This window comes from Bufo gargarizans, chromosome 1 (assembly GCF_014858855.1).
Source record: "Bufo gargarizans isolate SCDJY-AF-19 chromosome 1, ASM1485885v1, whole genome shotgun sequence".
NCBI classification, from domain to species: domain Eukaryota; kingdom Metazoa; phylum Chordata; class Amphibia; order Anura; family Bufonidae; genus Bufo; species Bufo gargarizans.
This window is the reverse complement of record NC_058080.1, coordinates 323,216,412-323,240,643: the sequence shown is the minus strand read 5'-3', so window position 1 is coordinate 323,240,643 and position 24,232 is coordinate 323,216,412. Positions and strand designations below refer to the sequence as shown.

Genomic DNA, 24,232 nt, shown 5'->3' with positions numbered 1-24,232 from the left:
TTCTTTCATTACTAATGATGTCTATGCATTAAATAGCTTGAAAAGGGTTGGATACAGTCCTAGTAGACTGCAGAGGACGACCTCAGGGCAACTGGGGCACTTTCAATATAGGAATTTACTGGGACCAAAGCGAAACCGAAGGCCAAATTGCTCTAATCCAAACCAAAAAGAATTTCAAGAAATTTCCTAATCTTTAATCAGTAGTGTATATAACTGGGTAAAAAGTATGGTCATTGGTTTGTATAACATAATTTGTGCAGTGTGAAGATATGGAAAAAGAAATGCAAATGACAACCGCTAGCCTTCTAGAAATGACTGTTACTTTCTTTGGCCAGAGAGTCAAGATTGCATTTTCTGTATTGCTTGGCCTATCAGGAACACTAATAGGCCCATAATCATATGAATACGCTGTGAGCCCTAAAGCTATGCTACTGTATTCTTCCAAAAGAAAAGGTATTCATCCTCCTCCTTCCTGTTTTAGCACAACCTTGCTCTTAGGCACAAAGCAAGTTCCATAAAGATCTATGTTTTGATAAGTTTGGAGTGGCCTTCACCAAATTCTGACCTCATCTCATCTACCACCATTAGATTTATACACACTTGCATTCAGAAGCTCAAGGGGAATCTAATGCATGGATTTGGCCCAATGGAATATAAATTCAGGCCTTGAGTTCACACCCAACATTTTGATGTGAAACAGTTGAAAATGTCTGCAGCCAATTATCAAAGTCTAGTAGAAAGACTTCCTAGGAGATAATGACACTGCAAATCTAATTCTACAATGTGTAATACTGGTGTACTAAAAAGCAGCAGTTTAGTATTTTAGTAGCGCAAGCAAGGTGACTCAAGCCTGCAAAATCAACTTTGCAAGTAACAATGTTATATTCAAAAAGGTATTGTGTGCACCACAGAGAAGACTGAAGTGTGCTAACTTAGAGATGGGTTCCACCTAGAACCACCATACAAGTCCAATATGCTAGAAGGGTCAAATTAGCCCCTAGCTAAATTGATTTGAATGCTTTATTGTGGAGCACAAAAGTTCATACCTGTGACATCTCGGCATGCAGGCCCTCCTCAAGCTGCGTTTAACATACAACACTATATTATAAAGCCAGTGGACCTAGTGTTTTTAGGCCATACACATATATTTTTCAGAAAATACTTAGAACAGTCTCCTGCTGCTCTGTAACCTTGCCGTTTCAGTCATCCCCTAGGCTTGAATTATATTCTTTATTTTGTTACATGCTTTATACAAATACCTGAAAGGCCTACCTACCTGTACAGCAATTTTAGCATACATACATTCCAAGCTTCTTGTCAGCTGTATTGCAATGGTTAAATGGGTATTCCGGTTATCATAAATATAACTTATGTTTTAGACTAATTCATCATCAATAATGACCTAATATAATGTAAATTTCACAGATTTACCCGTCAATAGTTATAAAAGTAGTTTCTTCCTCTGCTACCCACTGTGTTTTCTCATACATTACCATGGCATCGACCTGTAGCTCTGAGCCTTTATTAGGTCGAGCATGCTCAGTGTGTTGCTATCAATTCTCAAGCTAAATGTCTTGTGAAACAAAGGGAGGGTCAGTGTGCTGGTGATTTTTGAGTAGAGGGGGCGTGACCGGACTAATATCAGGCAGCCAATCAATAAACATCAACACTCACAGCAAGAAAGCTAGGGATTGTGGGTATTGTAGTCTTGTGAGGCAAGATCAGGCCCTATGATACTCTGTGTTACAGACTCACACAGGAGCTAGACAAATGGATTGCAAGGTAAATTGAAGCTCTGGTTATATGTATAGGTATGGGTTCTTGTTTGGTCACAGCTTACAGCCTTAGTGCAGTTTTAAAAAAATTAAGTTACTTACCAGAATACCCCTTTAACTAGATTAGCACTCTTTCCTACATAGCATTGTCCATGGACTGTGGGGTCTCATCGCGATGCCAGCACTGTGCAGTACATACAACCAAGCACCAATTGGTTGCTTGCTTCTGAGCTCACTCCCCCTGATTTTGATTGATAGCCAGCTTGTTGCTGTAGCAATGTTACTACCTACTGTTCTGCTTTCTTTACAGTGACTGCCATTTTGCTGATTGGCCACATACATGGATTTACAATCAGTTCAACCCAATACTCTTGCTGCATCCAATAATGTGTTACAGCAAATCTCTATGTATTTTCTGCATGCTATATATGTCTATCAAAAATGTCACCGTTTTTTCTCCATATATACTAGAGAAATTATCTGGCGATGCCTACTCAGTTTTTGCATGTAAGTGATATAAAATGTGACTTGCAATCCATAACCTCTTTTACTAGTCACTAGCTGTGGCTTTTTTTTTTCTCAGCCTATGAATTCACTTCCATGGGTCAATGGCCTTTTTGCAGCTTAGTCTCATTCAAGTTATTCAGTTGGGATTGAACTACAAAAATCAAGCACAGGCGCTATACAAAGTACAATACTGTGCTTGGTATACCATAAAGAGGATGCAGCACCTCCACTGATCTGATATAGATAACCTATCCATAGGACAGGTCATTCATTTTTAAATCCTGGAAAACCTATTTAAGGGTGGGTTCACATTTGTGTTCTGGATTCCGTTATTGCTTTCCGTTATAAAAAGGTTATAACGGAATCTATAAGACGGAAGGACGGATCCGTTATGCTGCCCATAGACTTGTATTATGATGGAATGCAAAACGGAAGCCTATAAAAGGCAATCCGTTTTGCTTTTTGTCTTATTAGAAGTCTATGGGAAAGCATAAAGGATCTGTCTGGTTTCCGTTATGCAGAATAAAGAAAAAAGTCTTGTCGACATTGCATAACGTCTTGCATAACGGGACCCAGACGGATCCGTTATGATTCCCATAGACTTCTATTAAGACGGATCAAAACAGAATGCCTCTAAAGGCATTCCATGTTATAACGGAAAGCCATCATGGAATCCAGAACGCAGATGTGAAGCTACCCTAATTGTGATTTTTCTCTTTTTATAACTTTTCATCAATTAAGTTGTAATAAACGAAACAACAGAAATCGAGGTAAATACAATATATTGGTTGAGGCCACTAAATGTCAACACAGCTGATTTGCATTAAGTAGACATCCCTGCAAAAGAAATTATTGAGAATAGTCACAAACCTATCGCAAAAAGGTTGGGAAACATTTCTGTGATCGTAATGAAAGTAATGCAAGTACTAACAAAGATTATAAATATTACAGTATTAAAGTGTATGAAAAGAGAAAAAAAAGCTAAAAAAAAAACAATAACACAAGACAAAAGGCAGTAAAATGTACTACTCTATTCATTAAACTAATCGTAAACCCACAGTGCACATTGTTATTGATTATTACACTCTACTTAATAGTAAGCACTGCTGATCAAAACCATGAGGTTGTAAAAAATACTGCTGAAATTTGAATCTATTTAAATGTATATGGAGGGACTTTTAACGGAAAGATTAAGAGAAACTCAAGCACACCTTGTAATTTGTATATGCTTACAGAAGGGTTGTTATAGACAGCCAATTCCCCGAGCAATGTATTATAGGGATTGTTAGCGCCACGAGGACGAAGAAGAGCATTGGTAATAAGATGGTTAGCCATGGCTCCTGGAATAGCCCAATAAAGAGACAAAAGAAAAGTCAATCAGGAATATGAACCAAATATAGCATGTTAACATTAGTGAATGAGCGAATGGAAACAACAAAACAATCCATTTAAAAGGGCAAGATGGTAAAATAAAAAACTGTAGGCAAGCTGACAATTATAAAACACATAGAATAAACATTGAATACACAGTGTCATAACATAGGCAGTACCTCGTACAGTGTACAGTGCATCTGAAAGATATGATGTTTATGTTAGGCTAAGATCACTCCATGTTGTGGTCATAAATTAGATACGTGCATGCGCCACACAACTCATATACCATCATTGTGAAGAAGGCCAAATAGTTTGTCCATTTAGCATTCCAGGCAGTAATGAAAAGAGCAGGCGGGTACACTTTTCAGAATAAAAGGAAGTGCATCTGTAGAACGCCTTCCAGTTCTAGAGATGGAGCAGCTAGGGTGGGCCGAAGCACTTTCCACAGAAGTGACCATAGCCTATACAGACTATTCACTAGCTACGGCAATCTCTGGTTTAGCAAAATAATGGAATCCTTTTTGTGCTTATGATTAGAGATGAGCGAATCAAAGCTGACGAAGTTGAATTTGTTTAGAATTTCCAGAAAATTTAATTCGCAACAAATGCAAATTTCCTCGTGCTTCGTGGTAATGAATCACATTTTTCCTAAAACGGCAGCTACACTGAGGACTGAGGACATGGGGCAAGGAACTCTGGGAAGGCGAGATCACCCAGATTGACATGTCTGCATGCGGCCAATCAGCAGCCAGCCAGCCTTTAAATACGGCAGCCATCTTAGAGTCAGACATTTTCCGTGTTCAGAGTGCAGGGACAGACGTGTGAAGGAGCTAGGGACAGCAATTGGAAAAACCTGATTGTGGAAAAAAAGATAAAACAAAATGATTTATAAGTGCAGGGAAAGGATAGGGAGGAATCATTTCACAGCATCTAGTGCAGGGAGAGACATTTATATGAAAGTGATTTACAAGTGCAGGGAAAGATTATTTGGGGATCCAAATAGCCATTAGACAGCTTTGTCATTTCAGCAATTTGTTCTTGTGGTGCAAGTGCTATGTTTAAAAGCCGTTAGTGGCTTATATCTTAGTATCTTATATCAGTACTACAAGAAAAATATATACGCATTTCACTTCTGCAGTTATTTCTGGTGAAAGCGTGAAGGCGCGTATTTCAGTAAAAAAAATTTTTTTTATATATATATATATATATATATATATATATATATATATATATACGCACTGTACTGTTGCTGTTATTTCTGTTGAAAGCGTATAGGGGCGTTTTTCAGTACTACAAGAAAAATATATACGAACTTCACTCTTTATTTCTGGTCAAAGCGTAAAGTGGCCTATTTCAGTCCAACAAGAAAAATATATTCTCAGTTCACTTCTGCACTTATTTCTGTTAAAATCGTATAGGAGCCTATTTCAGTAAAAAAAGAAAAATATATACGCACTGCACTGCTGCACAATTCTGCTGGAAGCATATAGTGGCATATTTCATTCCAACAAAAAATATATATTCTCAGCTCACTTCTGCATTTCTTGTAAAATTATTTTTATTAAATGTTTTAAACAAACAAAACAAAACATAGTTTACAATGTTGAAAGTAAAATGAAAATATAACATTCTTCATACATTTGTATTGGATATTATAGTAGATTTGTGTCTAGTTATTCAAGAAACACATATTGGTATAAAGGTTGTATTTAAATCAATGCAATAGAAAAAATTAAAAAAACTAATTATAAAAACCTATAACAAAACACAACAGTGCAGGAATGGCCCTCATAGTTGAGATCGGTAGTAGCTACTTTCCAACCACCTGTCCCATCTATAATTAAATGTAGAGGATTTATTTTGGACCCGTGCAATTGTTTGTTCAAATGAACAAGTATTGTTTACCGTTTGCCATACTTCCTTTATGTGGGGAGTGTCTATAGACTTCCAATGTCTGGTTATGACTAACTTAGTAGCCATGACTAAGTGCGCCACAATTGACCTGGAGTCGTCTGGAAGATTGTCTAGTGCTATTAGTAATAATGCCAATTGTGGTGATAATTGAAAATGAAATTTCAAGACAGATTTAATAACAATTTCAGTAGCTTTCCAAAGCGGTTTTATAGTATCACATTCCCAAAGGGTGTGCACAAGCGTGCCCTTCCCCCCGCATTGTTTCCAACAATTAATCTGACGTATCTGGAAAAATCAGGTGCAATTTGCTCGGGGTATGATACCATCTGAGATATGTTTTAAATATTACTTCTTTATGATTGGTACTATGAAAGTATTTGTGGGTGTTAGAAAAAGATGTATGCCATTCTCGCAATTCTATTTTCATCTGTAAATCATTCTTCCATTCATCCATATGTTTGTTAGCTGAAATATTCAGTGATTCTGTTAACTGAGTGTAAAATGTAGTAATTCCCTTCTTTTTCTTGAACAGGTTAGCTATTAAAGCCATATGAGGTAGCTGTGTCCTCTCCATTATTTTGTGTTTATTGACAAAATCTCTAATGTTTAGAAATCTATAAAAATCATCCCTCTCAAGTCCAAATCGGGTTTTAAGTTTTGAAAAAGAGGTAAACGTCCCTCCCTCAAAGAAGTCCTGAAGGGAGTCAATACCTACAGCTTTCCATTCTGGAATAGGAACCATATCTACTTGATCATGTAAAAACTCCAGAGTGGTGTCCGTTAGGGGAGAGTGAAATTTCCCTTTCCTCATTTTAAGGAATACTTTCCAGATCTCATCCGAGACTCTAATCACATTAATGGGCGGGGAAGGGGGGGAAACATCCCAAAATAGGTGCTAGAAGTCTCGTCCTCAGTGTAGTCAGGTCGCACATTTTCTTTTCAATTTGGACCCATAATTTTTCAGGGTTATCCGACCACCAATGGGATAATTGGTCTAAGATAGCCGAGAAATAGTAGTATTGCATATGTGGTACTCCCAGTCCACCTTTTTTGTGATGTCCAATAATAGTCTTAAAGGCAACCCTGGGTTTTTTATGATTCCAAATGAACAACCTAAGTTTAGAATTCAATGATGCAAAATACGAATCAGGAATAGCAATTGGTAGTGACCTGAAGAGGTACAGGAGCCTTGGCAGAAGCAACATTTTATATGCCGCTATTCTGCCTAGCCAGGAGATAGTTTTCTTAGAAAATTCAACCATGTCTTTGCTAATTTCGGAGGCAATTCTTGGATAGTTGTTTTCAAAAAGTTTTGATGAGGGATGTGACACCTGTATACCCAAGTACGTAATTTCCGACTTCTGCCAATCCAGGGTATATTGTTTTTTTAGATCAATTAGTAAAGTCGAATTTATGTTAAGTGGCAAGGCCTGGGATTTGTCTTGGTTTATTTTGTAATAAGAAATATTACTAAAGTAATGAGTGGTTTCAAAAAAGGCTTCTAACGAAGTTTGAGGTTTAGTGAGCGTCAAAATGATATCATCAGCAAATAGAGCTAATTTATAGCCGTTATGACCTAAGTCTATACCTTTTATGTCTGGGTTTAATCTGATAGCTGTTGCCAAAGGCTCCATTGACAGAATGAAAAGTAGAGGGGAAAAAGGGCATCCTTGGCGAGTGCCATTTGTGATTTTAAATGGTTCTGACAAAGAGCTGTTCACATAAATGTTAGCTGATGGGTTACTGTAAAGTGCTTCAATACCAGAATGGATATCTCCAATTATTCCAAATTTCTCCAGAACCTTGAATGCATATGCCCAATTAATGCAGTCAAATGCCTTCTCGGCATCAATAGTCAGAAAAATGGCTGGAGTTTTATGTTTTTCACAGTATTGAAGCAATGAAATAATGCGTCTGGTATTATCTGGGCCTTGTCTTCCCTTTAAGAAGCCCACCTGATCTCTGTGAATTAAGTTCGGGAGGATATTTTGGAACCTATCTGCTATAATTTTTGCATACATTTTTATATCCACGTTCAATAGGGCAATGGGTCTGTAATTTTTAATTTCAGAGTCATCTTTGCCTGGTTTTGGGATGGCCACGATTGTAGCTTTTAACATATCCTCAGGGAAACTACCTGAGTGTAATGCAATTTTATAAACTTTGTGAAGATACGGGAGTAAGATATTATTGAATTTTCTATAATATTCAGCTGTAAAACCATCCGGGCCTGGTGATTTCTGATTAGGGGATGACCTTATGGCTTTTGATATTTCCATTATGGAAATTGGTAGGTTCAATTGATGGAGCCGTTCCGGTTTGATTTTAGGTAAATCAAGTTTATCCAGGAATTCTGCGATTTTTGACTCTTCAACAGGTGTTGGGAAGTCTGAAGCTAGATTATATAATTTTTCGTAATAGTCTTTAAATGAATTTGCAATATCTCTGGGGCAATTTTGATCTGTTTCGTATTGGGACGAACTATTCGTCTAATTTTTAGATTTTTGTATTTTAGTTTTCAACCGTCTGGCAAGTAATGCTCCCGACTTGTTATCATGGGAGTAAAATTTGATTTTAGATTGTCTCAAAGATTTTTCATATTTAAACAGGAGAAGATTATACATCTTTCAATTAAGAAATAGTCAATTCTTGAATAGGAGTTGCACTTATTTGAAAAATGAGTGTAATCTCTCTCTGATGCATGTTGGAGTCTCCAAATGTCATAAAGATTATTTTGTTCCACTAGCTTCTGGAAAGCTGAAACTCTATATCTTCCACCATGTGTGGTATCCAAGACAGAATTGAGAACTGCGTTGAAATCTCCCCCTATTAATAGATGGCCATTTTTCATGCAATTATTTTTTTTTTTAAGTAATTTCCTCAAAAATTTTGTTTGACCTATGTTGGGGGCGTACACATTTACTAAAGTAAAAAGTTTATTGTCAACTAAAGCTATAAGTATGATGAATCTCCCTCCTGGATCAATATATTGCTCCTTAATGTCTACTGAAATAGAATCTTTAAATGCTATCAGAACTCCTCTTTTCTTCTTTTTATATGCAGAGTAGATTATTTTTGGAAATTTTCTGTGTCGGATCTGTGGAGTACTATTCTTTGCAATATGGGTCTCCTGGGCATACAGTATGTCACATTTCCTACTCAAAGCCTCATTCCATAACTGATTACGCTTAAATGGGGAGTTTAAACCCCTTACGTCAATTGAAGTTACAGTAATAGCCATTTCTGAAAAATAGACATAGCTGAGTACCTTATATCCTCCAGGTCACTACACAATTCGCACTCAATGAAAATTGCATCAATTATTCCTTTCAAATGAACGGGTCTGGGAAGAGAGAAATGGTTAATGGTCTTGAGGTGGTGGGGTGTTCCTGCATAAAAAATATCAATTAAACAATCAATACATGAAACATTAACAATAAGTAAAAAAAAAAATACAGCCCATTAGCAAACAAGGCAAAAATAGGTAGATGAACCAAAGTCATCAATAGGACCTATAGGGCGGGGTTTTTTCTGGCAAACATGAAGTTCCCCTCCTTCACACTGAGTCAGGCCCCTTGTGGCTTCCTCAAGCATTGTCTCTTTGTCTCGGGTGCTTTGTTTGCTTTTCGTGGTCATAAAATTTGTCTGGGTGTTGGCGATCTTCTAGAAGCTTTGTCCTGATAGTTTGGGAGTTGTTCTATTTGCAAATTCCATTCCTTGAGAGTGACTAATGCAGATTCTGGAGATTTGAGCACATGTAGGACTCCATCTTTATACACCAACATTTTCACAGGGAAACCCCATCTGTAATTAATGTTGTTTGCAATTAAAGTTTTAGTGATCACCGCAAAATCTTTTCGTGCCTTGATAGTAGCCGCAGAAAGATCCGTGAAAAGCTTCAACCCAGCATACTGTTTTGGTAGGGCAGGGTCCTTTCTCATCTCCCTGAGCATCTGCTCCTTAACATGAAAAAAGGTGAATCTAGCAAGGACGTCTCTGGGAATGTCTTTATGTAGATATGCTGGCTTAGGCAATCTGTGTGCTCTATCTATACTCAATTCAAAATCTTTTGCCTGTGGTATCAATTCTTTGACTAAATCTGTTATATATGGAACCAAATCACTGTTAGAAACATTTTCAGGAACACCTCTAAACTTGATATTATTCCTCCTGCTACGATCTTCCAGGTCGATTATTTTAGCCTGCATACTTTCGACTCGATCTTCTAATTCGTTGTGACGATCTATTACTTCATTCTGAGATGATGCAAAATCGCCCATCTTATTTTCGATATGAGATACTCTGTCCCCTAGCTCTTCTACTGCTTGCTAAAAAGGGCAGTATAGTCTGTTTAAAATCGGTATTGATCGAAGATCTTAAGGCTAGGAGCATATCTTTGATTAAATTGGCAGACAGTTCTTTATCCGTAGCCTGAAATTCGGCAAAATGATTAGGCACATTTTCATGCATAAGTTGTATACTCACTGCGTCCTGAGTCGATTGTTTTTGAATTTTGATTTTTTGCTTTTGAGAACTCGCTGTCAGCGTATCATCCTCTTGTTCTTTCGGATCATGAATATTCCCTCTCGGTCATATTCGTTGTCATCCAGTGAATCGGATGCTTGGGGATTCGATTTTTCAATCGGCGCCATGGCACCTTCCTCCATTCCTGTAATATCCAATTCGGGCGGGCCCCTGTTTGAGATGAATTCGGTATTAAATTTTTTCTGAAAAGCTTCCGTCGATTTTCCCTTTTTAAGCGGGGTAGTAGGAGGTAGATGTGGCATTCTTCGATCTTTTCTCAGAGGCGCAGGCTTGCTTGTAGCTGGAGCCTGATGATGCATCCAAAAGTGCTCCAGCGTCATTCCGGTCTTCACGATCATGGTTCGAAAATGACCTATTCCTTCGATTTGAGCGCTCAGAATTTTTTGCTCTTCTAGCTCTCGATTGTCTGAATCTCTGGGACCCGAAATAATAATCCATTTTGAGGTTCTGATTGTTTTTTTTTTTTTTTGTCGCTTATGGAGCTATGGTGTAGAGGAGCTCTCACTTCATGCGGCCATCCGAGTCTGCAGCCAAGCCACGCCCCCCCCTCACTTCTGCATTTATGTTGGAAGAGTATAGGGGTGTATTTCAGTACTAAAAGAAAAATATATTTTCAGTTCACTTCTGATATTTTTTGGGGTGAAAGTGTATAGTGGCCTATTTTATTCCAACAAGAAAAATACACTCACCTAAAGAATTATTAGGAACACCTGTTCTATTTCTCATTAATGCGATTATCTAGTCAACCAATCACATGGCAGTTGCTTCAATGCACGTAGGGTTGAGGTCCTGGCCAAGACAATCTCCTGAACTCCAAACTGAATGTCAGAATGGGAAAAAAAAGGTGATTTAAGCAATTTTGAGCGTGGCATGGTTGTTGGTGCCAGAAGGGCCGGTCTGAGTATTTCACAATCTGCTCAGTTACTGGGATTTTCACGCACAACCATTTCTAGGGTTTACAAAGAATGGTGTGAAAAGGTAAAAACATCCAGTATGCGGCAGTCCTGTGGGCGAAAATGCCTTGTTGATGCTAGAGGTCAGAGGAGAATGGGCCGACTGATTCAAGCTGTTAGAAGAGCAATGTTGACTGAAATAACCACTCGTTACAACCGGGTTATGCAGCAAAGCATTTGTGAAGCCACAACACGCACAACCTTGAGACGGATGGGCTGCAACAGCAGAAGACCCCACCAGGTACCACTCATCTCCACTACAAATAGGAAAAAGAGGCTACAATTTGCACGAGCTCACCAAATTTGGACTGTTGAAGACTGGAAAACTGTTGCCTGGTCTGATGAGTTCTGTTGAGAAATTCAAATGGTAGAGTCTGAATTTGGCCATCCCTCATGATCATCATGTACCCATCCTCTGATGGCTACTTCCAGCAGGATAATGCACCATGTCACAAAGCGCAAATCATTTCAAATTGGTTTCTTGAACATGACAATGAGTTCACTGTACTAAAATGGCCCCCACAGTCACCAGATCTCAACCCAATAGAGCATCTTTGGGATGCGGTGGAACGGGGGCTTCGTGCACTGGATGTTCATCCCTCAAATCTCCATCAACTGCAAGATGCTATCCTATCAATATGGGCCAACATTTCTAAAGAATGCTATCAGCACCTTGTTGAATCAATGCCACGTAGAATTAAGGCAGTTCTGAAGGCAAAAGGGGGTCCAACACCGTATTAGTATGGTGTTCCTAATAATTCTTTAGGGGAGTGTATTTTCTCAGTTCACTTCTGTTATTATTTTTTGGTGAAAGCGTATAGTGGTCTATTTCAGTCCAACAAGAAAAATATATTCTCAGTTCACTTGTGCAGTTATTTCTGTTGAAAGCGTATAGTGGTGTATTTCAGTAAAAAAAGAAAAATATATATGCATTGCACTGTTGCAGTTATTTCTGGTAAAAGCGTATAGGGGCGTATTTCAGTACAACAAGAAAAATATATACACACTTTACTCTTAAAAAAATTTCCGGTCAAAGTGTATAGTGGCGTATTTCAGTCCAACCAGAAAAATATATTCTCAGTTCACTTCTGCAGTAAATTGTGGTGTCGGCGTTGTCACGGAAGGTGTACAGAAAACTAGAAGACACAAAATGAAGATCCAACTGACTGGATCCAAAACTAAGGAACAAAAGGGGGAGCCCTGCAACAGACCTGGCTCTCTCCCTAACTGCTCATCCTATACGAAAATCTCAAATGGTAGATGATTGCATATCCTCGTACCTCGACTGTATAACACCTGAACACCCTATAATAGTGAGGGGACACGACCACTGGCTCCCTACACTTGATAAGGAGGGAGTCAGGGTCCCCTGGGATCCAGCAAATAGGAAAACACAAATGAATGAACAAAACTTATCTGTAGAAGACTCAGTAGTAGCATCAGCATGCACACACTCCAGGAAGTAATATAAACCGCAAAGTGATGCAGTATGGGAAGGGATTTAAAGGGGTGCAATCAGTGCAACTACATGACAGCTGAGAGAGGCTAACGAGATGAGAAAATGAAAGCAAAACAAAAGGAACCTCAAGGAGGAGGTTCTGAAGGACGTATGTCAGAGCTTCTCAGATGTCTGGTGGTGACAGGCGTTTGGTGGCCTGTTTCAGTACAAAAAGAATAATATATTTGTCGCTTTTAGTGGTGCTTTAATTTTCGTTTAATTTGTTTAGTTCAGCTACTAGTATGTCAAGCAGATAACTGCCAGGCCATGAACAGAGGAGTGGCAGAGGCCTAAATGTTTCTGGCGCAAGCAGAGGTCGCAGCAGAGTAAGCGGGCATTGCAGCAGGAGTCGCAGCGAGAGGCCTAAGCTCCCATTGTCATCTAGCAGATGTCTCTTGATCAGCAACCCAGAGGTTCTTCATTGGTTAACTCGGTCATCCAAGTCATCCCAAGTGACATCAGACACCCTACAAAGCACACGTGTTCAATCTGGTTGTCAAGCGGTTTCTGAAGTCTTCCACCCATCTGCAGACATCTTAAAAATGGCCAGGAAACTTTGCATGCACTTCAGCCAGTCGTACACTGCAAAGCACACCCTTCTTGCCTTCTTGAGCTGCAGCGGCAGAACGGCATCCCCCAATATAGGCTGATATGCGACGTTTCCACTAGTTGGAATTCCACCCTTTATATGTTGGACCGACTATACAAACAGAGAAAATCCATCAACGATTTCTTGATGATGCAAGCGCATAGGAATACTCGACTCTGAACTTCGATGTCAGGTAGTGGCAGCTCATGCGTGACACCTGCCGATTTCTTAGGCCCTTTGAGGACGCCACTTCATTTGTCAGGACTACGAAATGAACGACGTCATTCCACTGCTTCATTTCCGGGAACAGATGCTGGTAACAATGGCTGGTCAGGGAACAGGAGACGTGGCGCCTAGATATCATGGTCACATGAGCCTTGTAAGGGCTGAACTGGAAGAGGAGGAGGACATTGGTGCACCGGCAATGTGTAGAGAAATGGGTCGCTTTTCTACTCAGCTGAGAGGACAGGAGAAGCAGGAGCAGCCAGAGGAGCTACAGGGCGATGAGGAAGACAAGACAGAGGACCCAGACACACAGTGGCAGTATGCAGTGGAGATAGAGGCAGGGAGTCCCTCTGAGTCACTTGCACAAATGGCTCGATGCATGCTCACTTGCATAGTGACAGACTATTTGTCACCATTCGGCAGAGGGATGACTTCTGTCTCTCCACCTTGTTGGACCCTCGCTACCGGTCCAAAATGGGGGCTTTTTTTTTTTACACCCACCAAGAGGGAGGACATACTGAAAAACTACAGAGACATCCTATGTAGTCAGTTGGCTGTTGCCTATGTGCGCCATCGTCCATCCTCTCGCAGGTCTGACCGGGGGGCCCTCTGCGCTCACGTTTCACTGCCTACAGTCGCTGATGAGTAGCTTTCTTCACCAGCATAGTGAAGAAACTACTCACCAGCAGCAGCAGGTAGACTTGGAGCAGGACCTGAACCAGCAGGTGGTGGCATACTTGGACAGCACCCTGCCACCCCACATTGAAGATCAGCTAGACAACTGGGTAGCGAAACTGGATTTGTGGCCGCAACTAGCAGAGTTTACCCTGGAAAAGCTGTCCTACCCGGCCAGTAGTGTGGCATCAGAGCGGGTGTTTAGTGCGGCGGAGGCCATAGTTACCCCAAGGAGAACTCGCCTGTCCACCCAAAATGTGGAGACTGACCTTTTGTCAAGGTGAATCAGGCGTGGATCAGCCAGGATTTCCAACCACCAATTCTTGATGCATTAGACTAGATCATCCATGGTCCCAAACCAACACTTTGATAAAAGAGATCAATTTCTTCTGACTACATGCCTCAGCTACTACTCTGATGCTGTAACCCATCTGATGCCAATTGCTCCTTCTTTCACCCACCTTCATCAGCGGGTACTGGTATTGCTACCCACCGTTCCACTCTGTTACCAGGTCAATTTGTGGTCAACTGATGCAGCTGCTGCTGCAATCTCGAAACTATGTCACCTTGCCACTCTGTGGTGTCCTCCTGCTGCTGCCATCTCCACACTATGCCAGTTTGCAACTCTGAGTTATCCTCCTGCTGCTGCCATCTCCACACTATAGCACGTTGCCACTCTGTGGTCTGATGCTGCTGCTGCTACTGCCATCTCCACACTATGTCACCTTGCCACTCTGTGGTCTCCTCCTGCTGCTGCCATTTCCACACTATGTCACCTTGCCACTCTGTGGTCTCCTGATGCTACTGCTACTGCCATCTCCACACTATGTCACCTTGCCACTCTGTGGTCTCCTCCTGCTGCTGCCATTTCCACACTATGTCACCTTGCCACTCTGTGGTCTCCTCCTGCTGCTGCCCTTTCCACACTATGTCACCTTGTCACTCTGTGGTCTCCTGATACTGCTACTGCCATCTCCACACTATGTCACCTTGCCACTCTGTGGTCGCCTGATGCTGCTACTGCCATCTCCACACTATGTCACTTTGCCACTCTGTGGTATCCTGCTGCTGCTACCATCTCCACACTATGTCACCTTGCCACTCTGTGGTCTCCTGATGCTACTGCCATCTCCACACTATGTCACCTTGCCACTCGGTGGTATCCTGCTGCTGCTGCCATCTCCACACTGTCACCTTGCCACTCTGTGGTCTCCTGATGCTACTGCCATCTCCACACTATGTCACCTTGCCACTCTATGGTCTCATGATGCTGCTACTGCCATCTCCACACTATGTCACTTTGCCACTCTGTGGTATCCTTCTGCTGCTGCCGCCATCTCCACACTGTCACCTTGCCACTCTGTGGTCTCCTGATGCTACTGCTACTGCCATCTCCACACTATGTCACCTTCCCACTCTGTGGTCTCCTCCTGCTGCTGCCATTTCCACACTATGTCACCTTGACACTCTGTGGTCTCCTGATACTGCTACTGCCATCTCCACACTATGTCACCTTGCCACTCTGTGGTCTCCTGATACTGCTACTGCCATCTCCACACTATGTCACCTTGCCACTCTGTGGTCGCCTGATGCTGCTACTGCCATCTCCACACTATGTCACTTTGCCACTCTGTGGTATCCTGCTGCTGCTGCTGCCATCTCCACACTATGTCACCTTGCCACTCTGTGGTCTCCTGATGCTACTGCCATCTCCACACTATGTCACCTTGCCACTCTATGGTCTCATGATGCTGTTGCTGCTACTGCCATCTCCACACTATGTCACTTTGCCACTCTGTGGTATCCTGCTGCTGCTGCCACCGCCATCTCCACACTGTCACCTTGCCACTCTGTGGTCTCCTGATGCTACTGCTACTGCCATCTCCACACTATGTCACCTTGCCACTCTGTAGTATTCTCCTGCTGCCATCTCCAAACTATGTCACCTTGCCACTCTGTAGTATCCTCCTGCTGCCATCTCCACACTATGCCACCTTTCCACTCTGTGGTATCCTCCTGCTGCTACCATCTGCACACTATGTCACCTTTCCACTCTGTAGTCTCCTGATACTGCTGCCATCTCCACACTATGTCACCTTGCCACTCTGTGGTCTCCTGATGCTGCTGCTACTGCCATCTCCACACTATGTCACTTTGCCACTCTGTGGTATCCTCCTGCTGCTGCCATCTCCACACTATATCACCTTGCCACTTTGTGGTCTGATGATGCTGCTGCTGCTACTTCCATCTCCACACTATGTCACCTTGCCACTCTGTGGTATCCTGCTGCAGCTGCCATCTCCACACTATGTCATTGGGCCACTCTGTGGTCTCCTCATGCTGCTTCCACTTCATCAATATGTCATAGGTCCACTCTGTGGACTTCTCATACTGTTCCAACCCTCCCCACTTCATGACTAGGTCACTATTTTGCCTTTTGGCTTGGATGACATCATCATTTGTTTGATCTTTCTTCTGATCTGTCAGAAGCAAGGAAAAATGAGAAGCACAACGGATCCTGTCTGTGCAACAGCTATGAGGCCTGTATGGTCCCATCATAATTGGCTTATGATTTGGTAGCCAAAAGCAGGAGTGGGTACAAAACACAGAAAACATGCAAACATACAGAAGACATGCAAACATGCCATTCACGTGTCATTTCTGTTTTAGATCAACTCCTGTTGTTTTTTGCATTAGCAATACTAATATATTATTGAGCAAATGCTGACCGAGTGAAGGTGTATGCTCCACAGACAGGATCCGTTTTTTGAGGGTTATTGTTCTGACGGATCAGAGGAAAGGCAAATTAATCAGTGACATCAACACAAACTTACTGCTGACACCCCCTCCACTCTGTTCGGGGGGTTCTACTTGTATAAGCGTTTAATAGAACAGGGTCTGAAGACATCTATATGGAATCAGCTGACGAGGTTGTAAAAGGACTGCGCTTCTTCTTGACGCTAACATTCACCTGTAAGGCTGAGTTGATACTTCAAATAAGTGAAGTATGCAGTGATTCTAAGAGTGCCCCCTGTTATCTGCATGTCATACTGACTCACAGTATTATTTCACTACCACAACAGACTCCCTATGCGTGTTACTGCAAGACACAATGTTCTACACCACTATAAAGGCTCTCTGCAGCCCGTAAATAGCTGTTTTTTTTTTACGTAATTCATCCCAAATAAATTCGGATTGAAGCGAATATTTCTAAAAAAAAAATTGGCGAATTGAAGTTTTGAAAAATTTGCTTATCTCTACTTATGATCACTACTGCGCACTGGAGAGATAACCGATTTAGGCCTCATGTACACAGTCATAGTTTCGGTCCACATTCGATCCGATTTTTGGAGTATCGGATGCATCTTGTGTGCGTCCATAAGTCCTTCCATGGTCCCGCAAAAAAAAGAACATGTCCAATTCTTGTCTGTTTTGCGAACAATAGGTCTTTTCTCTGGATAGGGGAAAAAAGACAGCATGTTCACAGGGGGGGATCTGTGTTTTGTGGATCTGTGATTTAAGGACCTCAAAACATGGCCAAGTGCATGAGGCCTTAATCAGTTGCTGACCATCCATAAACTATAAATATCCAGATGCACGATATAAATATTTTCTTATTATCATGATCGATTTATCTATCTATGAAGTCGCTGAATGATTGCATTTTTACTTCAAATCATGGCCGTTTTGTAATACCTGATCACACTGTCCTAAACACTCCGAAATTGTGCCAGTTTGTGGATTTTTTTTTTCTTTTTGCTTCAATATTTGAAAGGTAAACTAAGGCACTTATTTCATTACACAATATGAAAACAAGACCAAATACCTGTGCATGGAAATTTTCAGAGGAAGAGAAAAACAGTTTGCTATTAAATTGGCACATGACTAAGATTGGTAAAGCTGGCAGACCTGTTACATGTGCGCTTGAAAGCTGAAGGCATCTGTATTGGTCTCATGTGTATATGTGCCTGCATTGCTGAGAAAAAAGATGGGGGTCATTTATCAAGACCGGCATTTTAGACACCGGTGTTAACAAGCCCCTGCGCTGGTGATGGATCTGCCTCTACATAAGTTCAGCGCCTCTACCACCAGTCTAACTGTAGGCCAGCTTCGATAGATTTAGAACATTTTCTATGCCTAAAACAGGTGTAAAAAATGATAGATGAGATGGGCCTGATACCCCACCCCTTCCCCACCCATGCCGCGCTCCCTTTTTTAAAACCTGGCATGAGCGGGGAAAAGTCGCAGATTGCGGTGCCAATAACCTTTGCGCTGCAATCTGCAACAGATATACACCAGAAAACTGGTATATATCTGATAGTAAATGAATCCCTATGTTATATTATATGTAAATGAGCCTCTAGGAGCAACAGGGATGTTACCTTTATACCTAGAAGCTCTGCTCTCTCTACAACAGCTGTGCCCTCTCAACTTTCATTGACAGGGCCACGCCGTGAGAACGTCATCACAGCTAGCCCAGTCAATGAAAGTGCAGAGGAAACAGCAGTTACAGAGAGAGCTGAGCCACTAGGTGTAACAGCAACTCCCCCGATGCTCCTAGAGGCTCATTTGCATATATTAAAACTTTATTTCTCTCAGCAATGCAGGCACATTTGAACATACAGACACTAAAAATCCGGATGTGGTCTGTGTGCTATCCACATTTTATTTGCGGACCTATTGAATTCCATAGATAGGACATGCTTGATCTTTTGCAGATGTCTGCCATGTGCTTTTTGTATCTGCGGGTCAATGCTGTAAAATACTGCATCTGCAACCACATGCACCCAACTGTATTGTATCCATGTCCAATCCATGTGGATTGTAGACCAACCCATTAATTTCTATGAGAAAGAAACAAAAAATAAATAAATAAATAAAAATAGCACACGGATGTCATCCGTGTGCTGTCCACATCCGTGTGTCCGTTCTGCAAATTATAGAACATGTCCTATTCTTGACCATTTTGTGGAAAAGAATAGTAATTTCTGCTAATAGGAGTGAGAAAAAATGTGGATTGTACAAGGAAGGTGTCTGTATTTTGCGCTTCCATGGTTTGCAGACCGCAATATAGACGTAGTTGTGTGTATGAAGCCATAAAGTGTACATTGTAGTACCATTAAGGGGTATTTTTAACACCTTCCCAATTTATTTTTTTCATTTTTTTATTGCCACATTTCTAAGAGATATACATTTTTTTATTTTTCCATCTATGTAGCTGTATGAGGGCTTGTTTTTTGTGGGACAAGTTATTGTTTTTAAATGCACCATGCTGTGACACACATGATTTACTGGTTAATTTTTATTAACTCTTTCTGGATGGGAGTACAGCAATACCACCACTCAGTTTTTACGTTATAAATTTGGCAACGTTCTGATTGTGGCATTAAATGCTAATTTATTTTTCTGGGTCAGAATGATTATAGCAAATTATTTACATTTTGCTTAAAGATGAGTCAACTTCTTGAAATTCGCTTCATGTCTGATTCAGCAAATTTTTCAAATAGTCAAGTTTGGACCCTAATCATTTTGTCACAAATAGAAGTTTCTCCAATTGCCCTGAAAATTGCCATATAACACCCTCTAGTCTTCTAGGACTAAGGTAAGTACATGTGTAAAGGTGTTGTCAGGATCTCTCCCATGATAGGGGTCAGAAGATCTAAGAGACTGGCTGCACGTGATGTGATCTGACAGCCTCTTTGGTTTCACTTGTTTCTGTGTTGTTGCTGGTTACAGCCCCACCTCTTTGTCTCAGATGTAGCCTAAGTGGCTTAAGTGGTCATTCCAACTCCTCTATTTAGTCTGGTCTCACCCATCATGCTATGCGGTTGATAGCTCCTTTCTGGTTTTGGAAGTGTTGGTGTTTGGTTCTCCACTGTGTTCCTTCTCATCCGCATACTTCGGAGTTAAGTGTCTTCTACTATTTTCTAGTTCCCCTATCTTTTGGTATTAGGCCTGAGGAGGTCTCCTGTTCCTTCAGCTGGCAAGCAACAGGTCATATTTTGTCCTGAGACTATCTCCAGGGCCCTTTAGGGTCAGATAGGGTTCTAGTTTCCGGCGTATGAACATTACTACCATCGAGGTCTGTTCATACCGATAGTAGTCAGGGCTCGGTCTAGGGATTCACTAGGTGGTGACCTTTCCCCTTTCCCTAGTTTCCAGGCCTAGTACCTTTTCCCTTTAAAAACACACTGCGCCATTGCATGTGTTATGATTTTTGATATTAGAAAGCTTCCAAAAATTGTCCTTTAACGAAGGCAGATGGTATAGCAGCAGCATATGGAACAGGGGATGATGGTAGGCAGGCAGACAGCAGCAGTGGCATGATTGTGGCAGCGGCAGCAGCAGCCATATAGTACGGAACATGATGGTAGACAGGCAGACAACAGCAATGGCATGATGAGGCAACATCAGCAAGGGCAGCTCTATTCATCGGCCTAAGCCAAAGGAGTGTGAAAATCTTCATGGATCCATCCATGCCTCGTTTATTTTTACAAAAGTGATGTTTTGGGCACTGGTGGAGGACAACTTGGTACGTTTGGGTGACAGAATGCTCCCTGCCACACTGTAACCCTTTCTGAGATGCCATTGGAGGTTGGGAAGAGAGAACAGACACAGCAGGGAAACGCCAGGTAGAACTGAACTTGGGTGTTGAGGCAGTAGTTCTCTACTTGCTGATTCGTCTCAGCCTGGCATGGCGCCTAAAAAAATTACTCCATGTTTATGATACTGACCTTGTTGCTGTAACTTCTGCTTTTGTGGAAGCAGAGATGGCAGAAGATGGGTGACTCTGCAGGTGTCAGAACCTCCCAGGGAGCCAGTAGTGGGATGAGGAACCCACTGGCAGTAAGCAGCTGACAGCCCAGAATGCGGTACAAGTTTAGGGATAATCCAAGAGGGGTAGTCAATGTCCAATCCGGGTCGAGGCAGGCAGCGAAGGTTCAAGGCGGAAGACAGTCCAGGGGTCAGTAGCCGGGAAGGATACAAAGAAACAACAGGCAATAGAAGGATCTGCAGGGAGGCTAGGTGTTCACCATAAGGTGGAATAACTCAGCAATGAACCAGAGCTCAGGCCAGGTCTTTATAGCCAGGGAAGGTAGGAACCACCCTCCCCAGGAACCAATGGCAGGCGAGGAAGGTGGAAGGTGTGTACTGGGAATCTCCCTCAGCAAGGCTCACACCTGACAGCCGGATAATGCAGGAACTCTATGCACCCGGAAATGTGCGAGCAGCCTGTGTACTGCGCACACGCCGTGCACCCGCACCTCGGGCACCAGGTGTTCTACCGAGCTGAAGGGGAATCCGTGCCCTGCGCCGTGCCCGTGGTCCCAGAGTAGGGGTAACACCCCCTGCTTCCTGACAGAGCCCCCCACCAAGGAGCGGCCTCCGGACGCGACCCTGGGAAGGCCTCTCGGGGTGAGCCCGATGGAACGCCCGCACCTTGGCGGCCGCATGGACATTCCCCAAGGGCTCCCAGGAACGCTCCTCGGGACCGTACCCCTTCCAGTGGATGAGATACTCCAGGACCCCACGCCGGCGGCGGGAGTCCAGGATCTCCTGGACTTCATACTCATCATCGTTATTCACCTGGATGGGAGGTGGTGGAGCAGGTGCCCGGTCCGGGAATGGGTTGGCACGGTGTGGTTTCAACAAGGACACGTGGAATACCGGGTGGATTCCCAGGGAAGTAGGCAACTGGAGCTTGGCTGCAACGTTGTTGACCATACTCACGATCTCAAAGGGACCAATGTAACGGGGTCCCAGTTTTCGGGAGGGACAGGACAGCTTGAGGTGCTGTGTGGAAAGCCACACCTTGTCCCCGTCTTTGTACCTGGGGAATTCTGTGCGTCTACGGTCTGCCTGCATCTTGTGCCGCTGCTGAGCGGCCTGGAGTTGTTGCGTTAGGGTCCGCCTCAGTTCTCGTAGGAGCCGGAGCCGTTGAGCCACTTCAGGCACTGGGACATCAAGGGGGAGATCCGGGAGAGTTGCGGGATGATAGCCTAAGTTGGCATAGAATGGTGAGAGCCCGGTGGAGGAATGAAGCTGATTGTTGAAGGAAAATTCCGCGAAGGGGAGATGGCTCACCCAGTCGTCTTGTAGATGGGATGTGTAACAGCGAAGGAACTGTTCGAGAGTTTGGTTGGTCCTTTCGGTCTGCCCATTGGACTGGGGGTGATAGGCAGAAGACAGGCTGCGAGTGATATGAAGGCTACGGCAAAACTGGGTCCAAAAGCGGGAGGTGAATTGTGAGCCCCGGTCTGAGACGATGGAATCAGGGAGCCCGTGCAACCGGAACACGTGTTGGAGGAACAACTCTGAGGTTTTTTGGGCCGTCGGGAGACCGGAGGTCGGAATGAAGTGGGACATCTTGGTACATCTGTCCACCACCACCATGATGGTGGTACAGGCTTGTGAAGGCGGTAAGTCCACAATGAAATCCATGGCTATGTTGCGCCATGGAAGGGTTGGCACTGGCAGAGGCTGTAATAACCCAACAGGTTTTGAGGTGGGACGTTTGTAGAGTGCACACACGGAACAAGACTCTATGAAGGAGCGTACGTCGGCTGCCAAAGAGGGCCACCAAAACTGACGTAGGATGCATTCCATGGTGTTGCGCCTACCTCGGTGGCCTGCTGTGGGGTGGTCATGGTGATGCTGTAGTACAGGCAGTCGCTGGGAGACTGGGACGTAGATCCACTGTTGGTGGTAACAAAGCCCCTGCTTCGTTGGCAGATGGGCTGCCTCCTCTGGAGCTGGCATGCTGGCCCGTCGGATCCTCTCGATCAAGGAGTGTTGGGTGGCTAGAAAGTATGCGGCTGGCAGGATCGGTTCCGGAGGTGCAGGATCGGCCTCGGAGGAGCACATATGGGACAAGGCATCAGCCTTGCCGTTCTTGGATCCCGGTCGATAGGTAATCTGTAGGCGAAAACGGGAGAAAAAGAGAGCCCACCTGGCTTGGCGAGGACGCAGTCGCTTGGCACTGCGGAGATATTCGAGGTTGCGATGGTCAGTGTACACCACCACAGGGTTTTCGGCTCCTTCCAGCAAATGTCTCCATTCCTCCAGGGCGTCCTTGATAGCGAGCAGCTCCCTCTCACCCACATCATAGTTGCGTTCGGCCCCGGTGAGTTTGCGGGAATAAAAGGCAACGGGATGGAGAAGCTGCTTCTCCCCTTGGACCTGGGAGAGAACAGCCCCGATAGCCCCCTCGGAGGCATCGGTCTCCAGAAAAAACGGGCAAGAGGCGTCCGGTTGTACTAGTATAGGTGCCTGTGTGAACAGCCTCTTAAGGTGCTGGAATGCCTGTTGGACCTTCGGGGTCCATTCAAACAGGGTGTTGCTCCTGGTCAGAGCAGTGATGGGAGCGCAGATCGCTGAAAAGTTCCGAATGAATCGGCGGTAAAAATTCGCAAAACCAATGAACTGCTGCACCATCCGCCGATTGCGGGGGACAGGCCAATTCTGGACGGCCTGGATCTTCCTGGGGTCCATCTCCACTCGACCTGGGGATAGGATGTAGCCCAGGAACTCAATGGACGAGACTTCGAAGGTGCTTTTTTTCAAGCTTGCCATAGAGACTGTGGGTCCGCAGACGCTGGAGCACCGATTTGACATGCCGTTCGTGTTGTGGCAGTGATCTGGAGAAGACAAGGATATCGTCCAGATATACCACAACATGGGTATCCAACAGGTCACGGAAGACGTCATTGATGAAGCACTGAAATGTGGCAGGGGCGTTACAGAGCCCGAAGGGCATGACAAGGTACTCGTAGTGCCCAAACCGTGAGCGGAATGCTGTCTTCCACTCATCCCCCTCCCTGACACGAATCAGATTGTAGGCCCCACGGAGGTCGATCTTGGTGAAGAAACGGGCATCCTTGACTCTGTCCAGCAAGTCGGGAATGAGAGGGAGTGGGTACCGGTTTTTCTTGGTGATGTCGTTCAGGGCCCGGTAATCGACACAGGGCCGGAGACCCCCCATCTTTTTTTCCCACAAAGAAGATGCCGGCCCCAACTGGAGAGGTCGAGGGACGGATGAACCCCTTCGCTAGGCTCTCCTCTATGTAGTCCTTCAGGGCCCTGGTCTCGGGTTCGGACAGATTGTACAAGCGCCCGTACGGCAGTGGGGCTCCAGGGAGCAGGTCAATGGGGCAATCATAAGGCCTGTGTGGCGGCA

At 43.5% G+C, this 24,232-nt stretch overlaps 1 protein-coding gene across 3 annotated transcripts in view; it reads right to left on the bottom strand.

Moving 5' to 3' along the window:
- Positions 1-24,232, bottom strand: part of ADGRL3 (adhesion G protein-coupled receptor L3) — an 807,408-nt gene that overhangs the window by 171,952 nt on the left and 611,224 nt on the right. The window contains exons 22-23 of one of the 3 annotated variants that reach the window (XM_044305834.1): positions 3,494-3,622; positions 3,049-3,119 (exon numbers count right to left, since the gene is read on the bottom strand). The exons of 1 other annotated variant lie outside the window; for it this stretch is intronic. In XM_044305834.1, coding sequence (XP_044161769.1) covers positions 3,106-3,119; positions 3,494-3,622 — 143 coding nt within the window. In that variant the 3' untranslated portion in view covers positions 3,049-3,105. Of the gene's footprint in view, positions 1-3,048; positions 3,120-3,493; positions 3,623-24,232 lie in introns of those variants that run through there. One more of the 3 variants, XM_044305816.1, reaches the window with a different exon arrangement.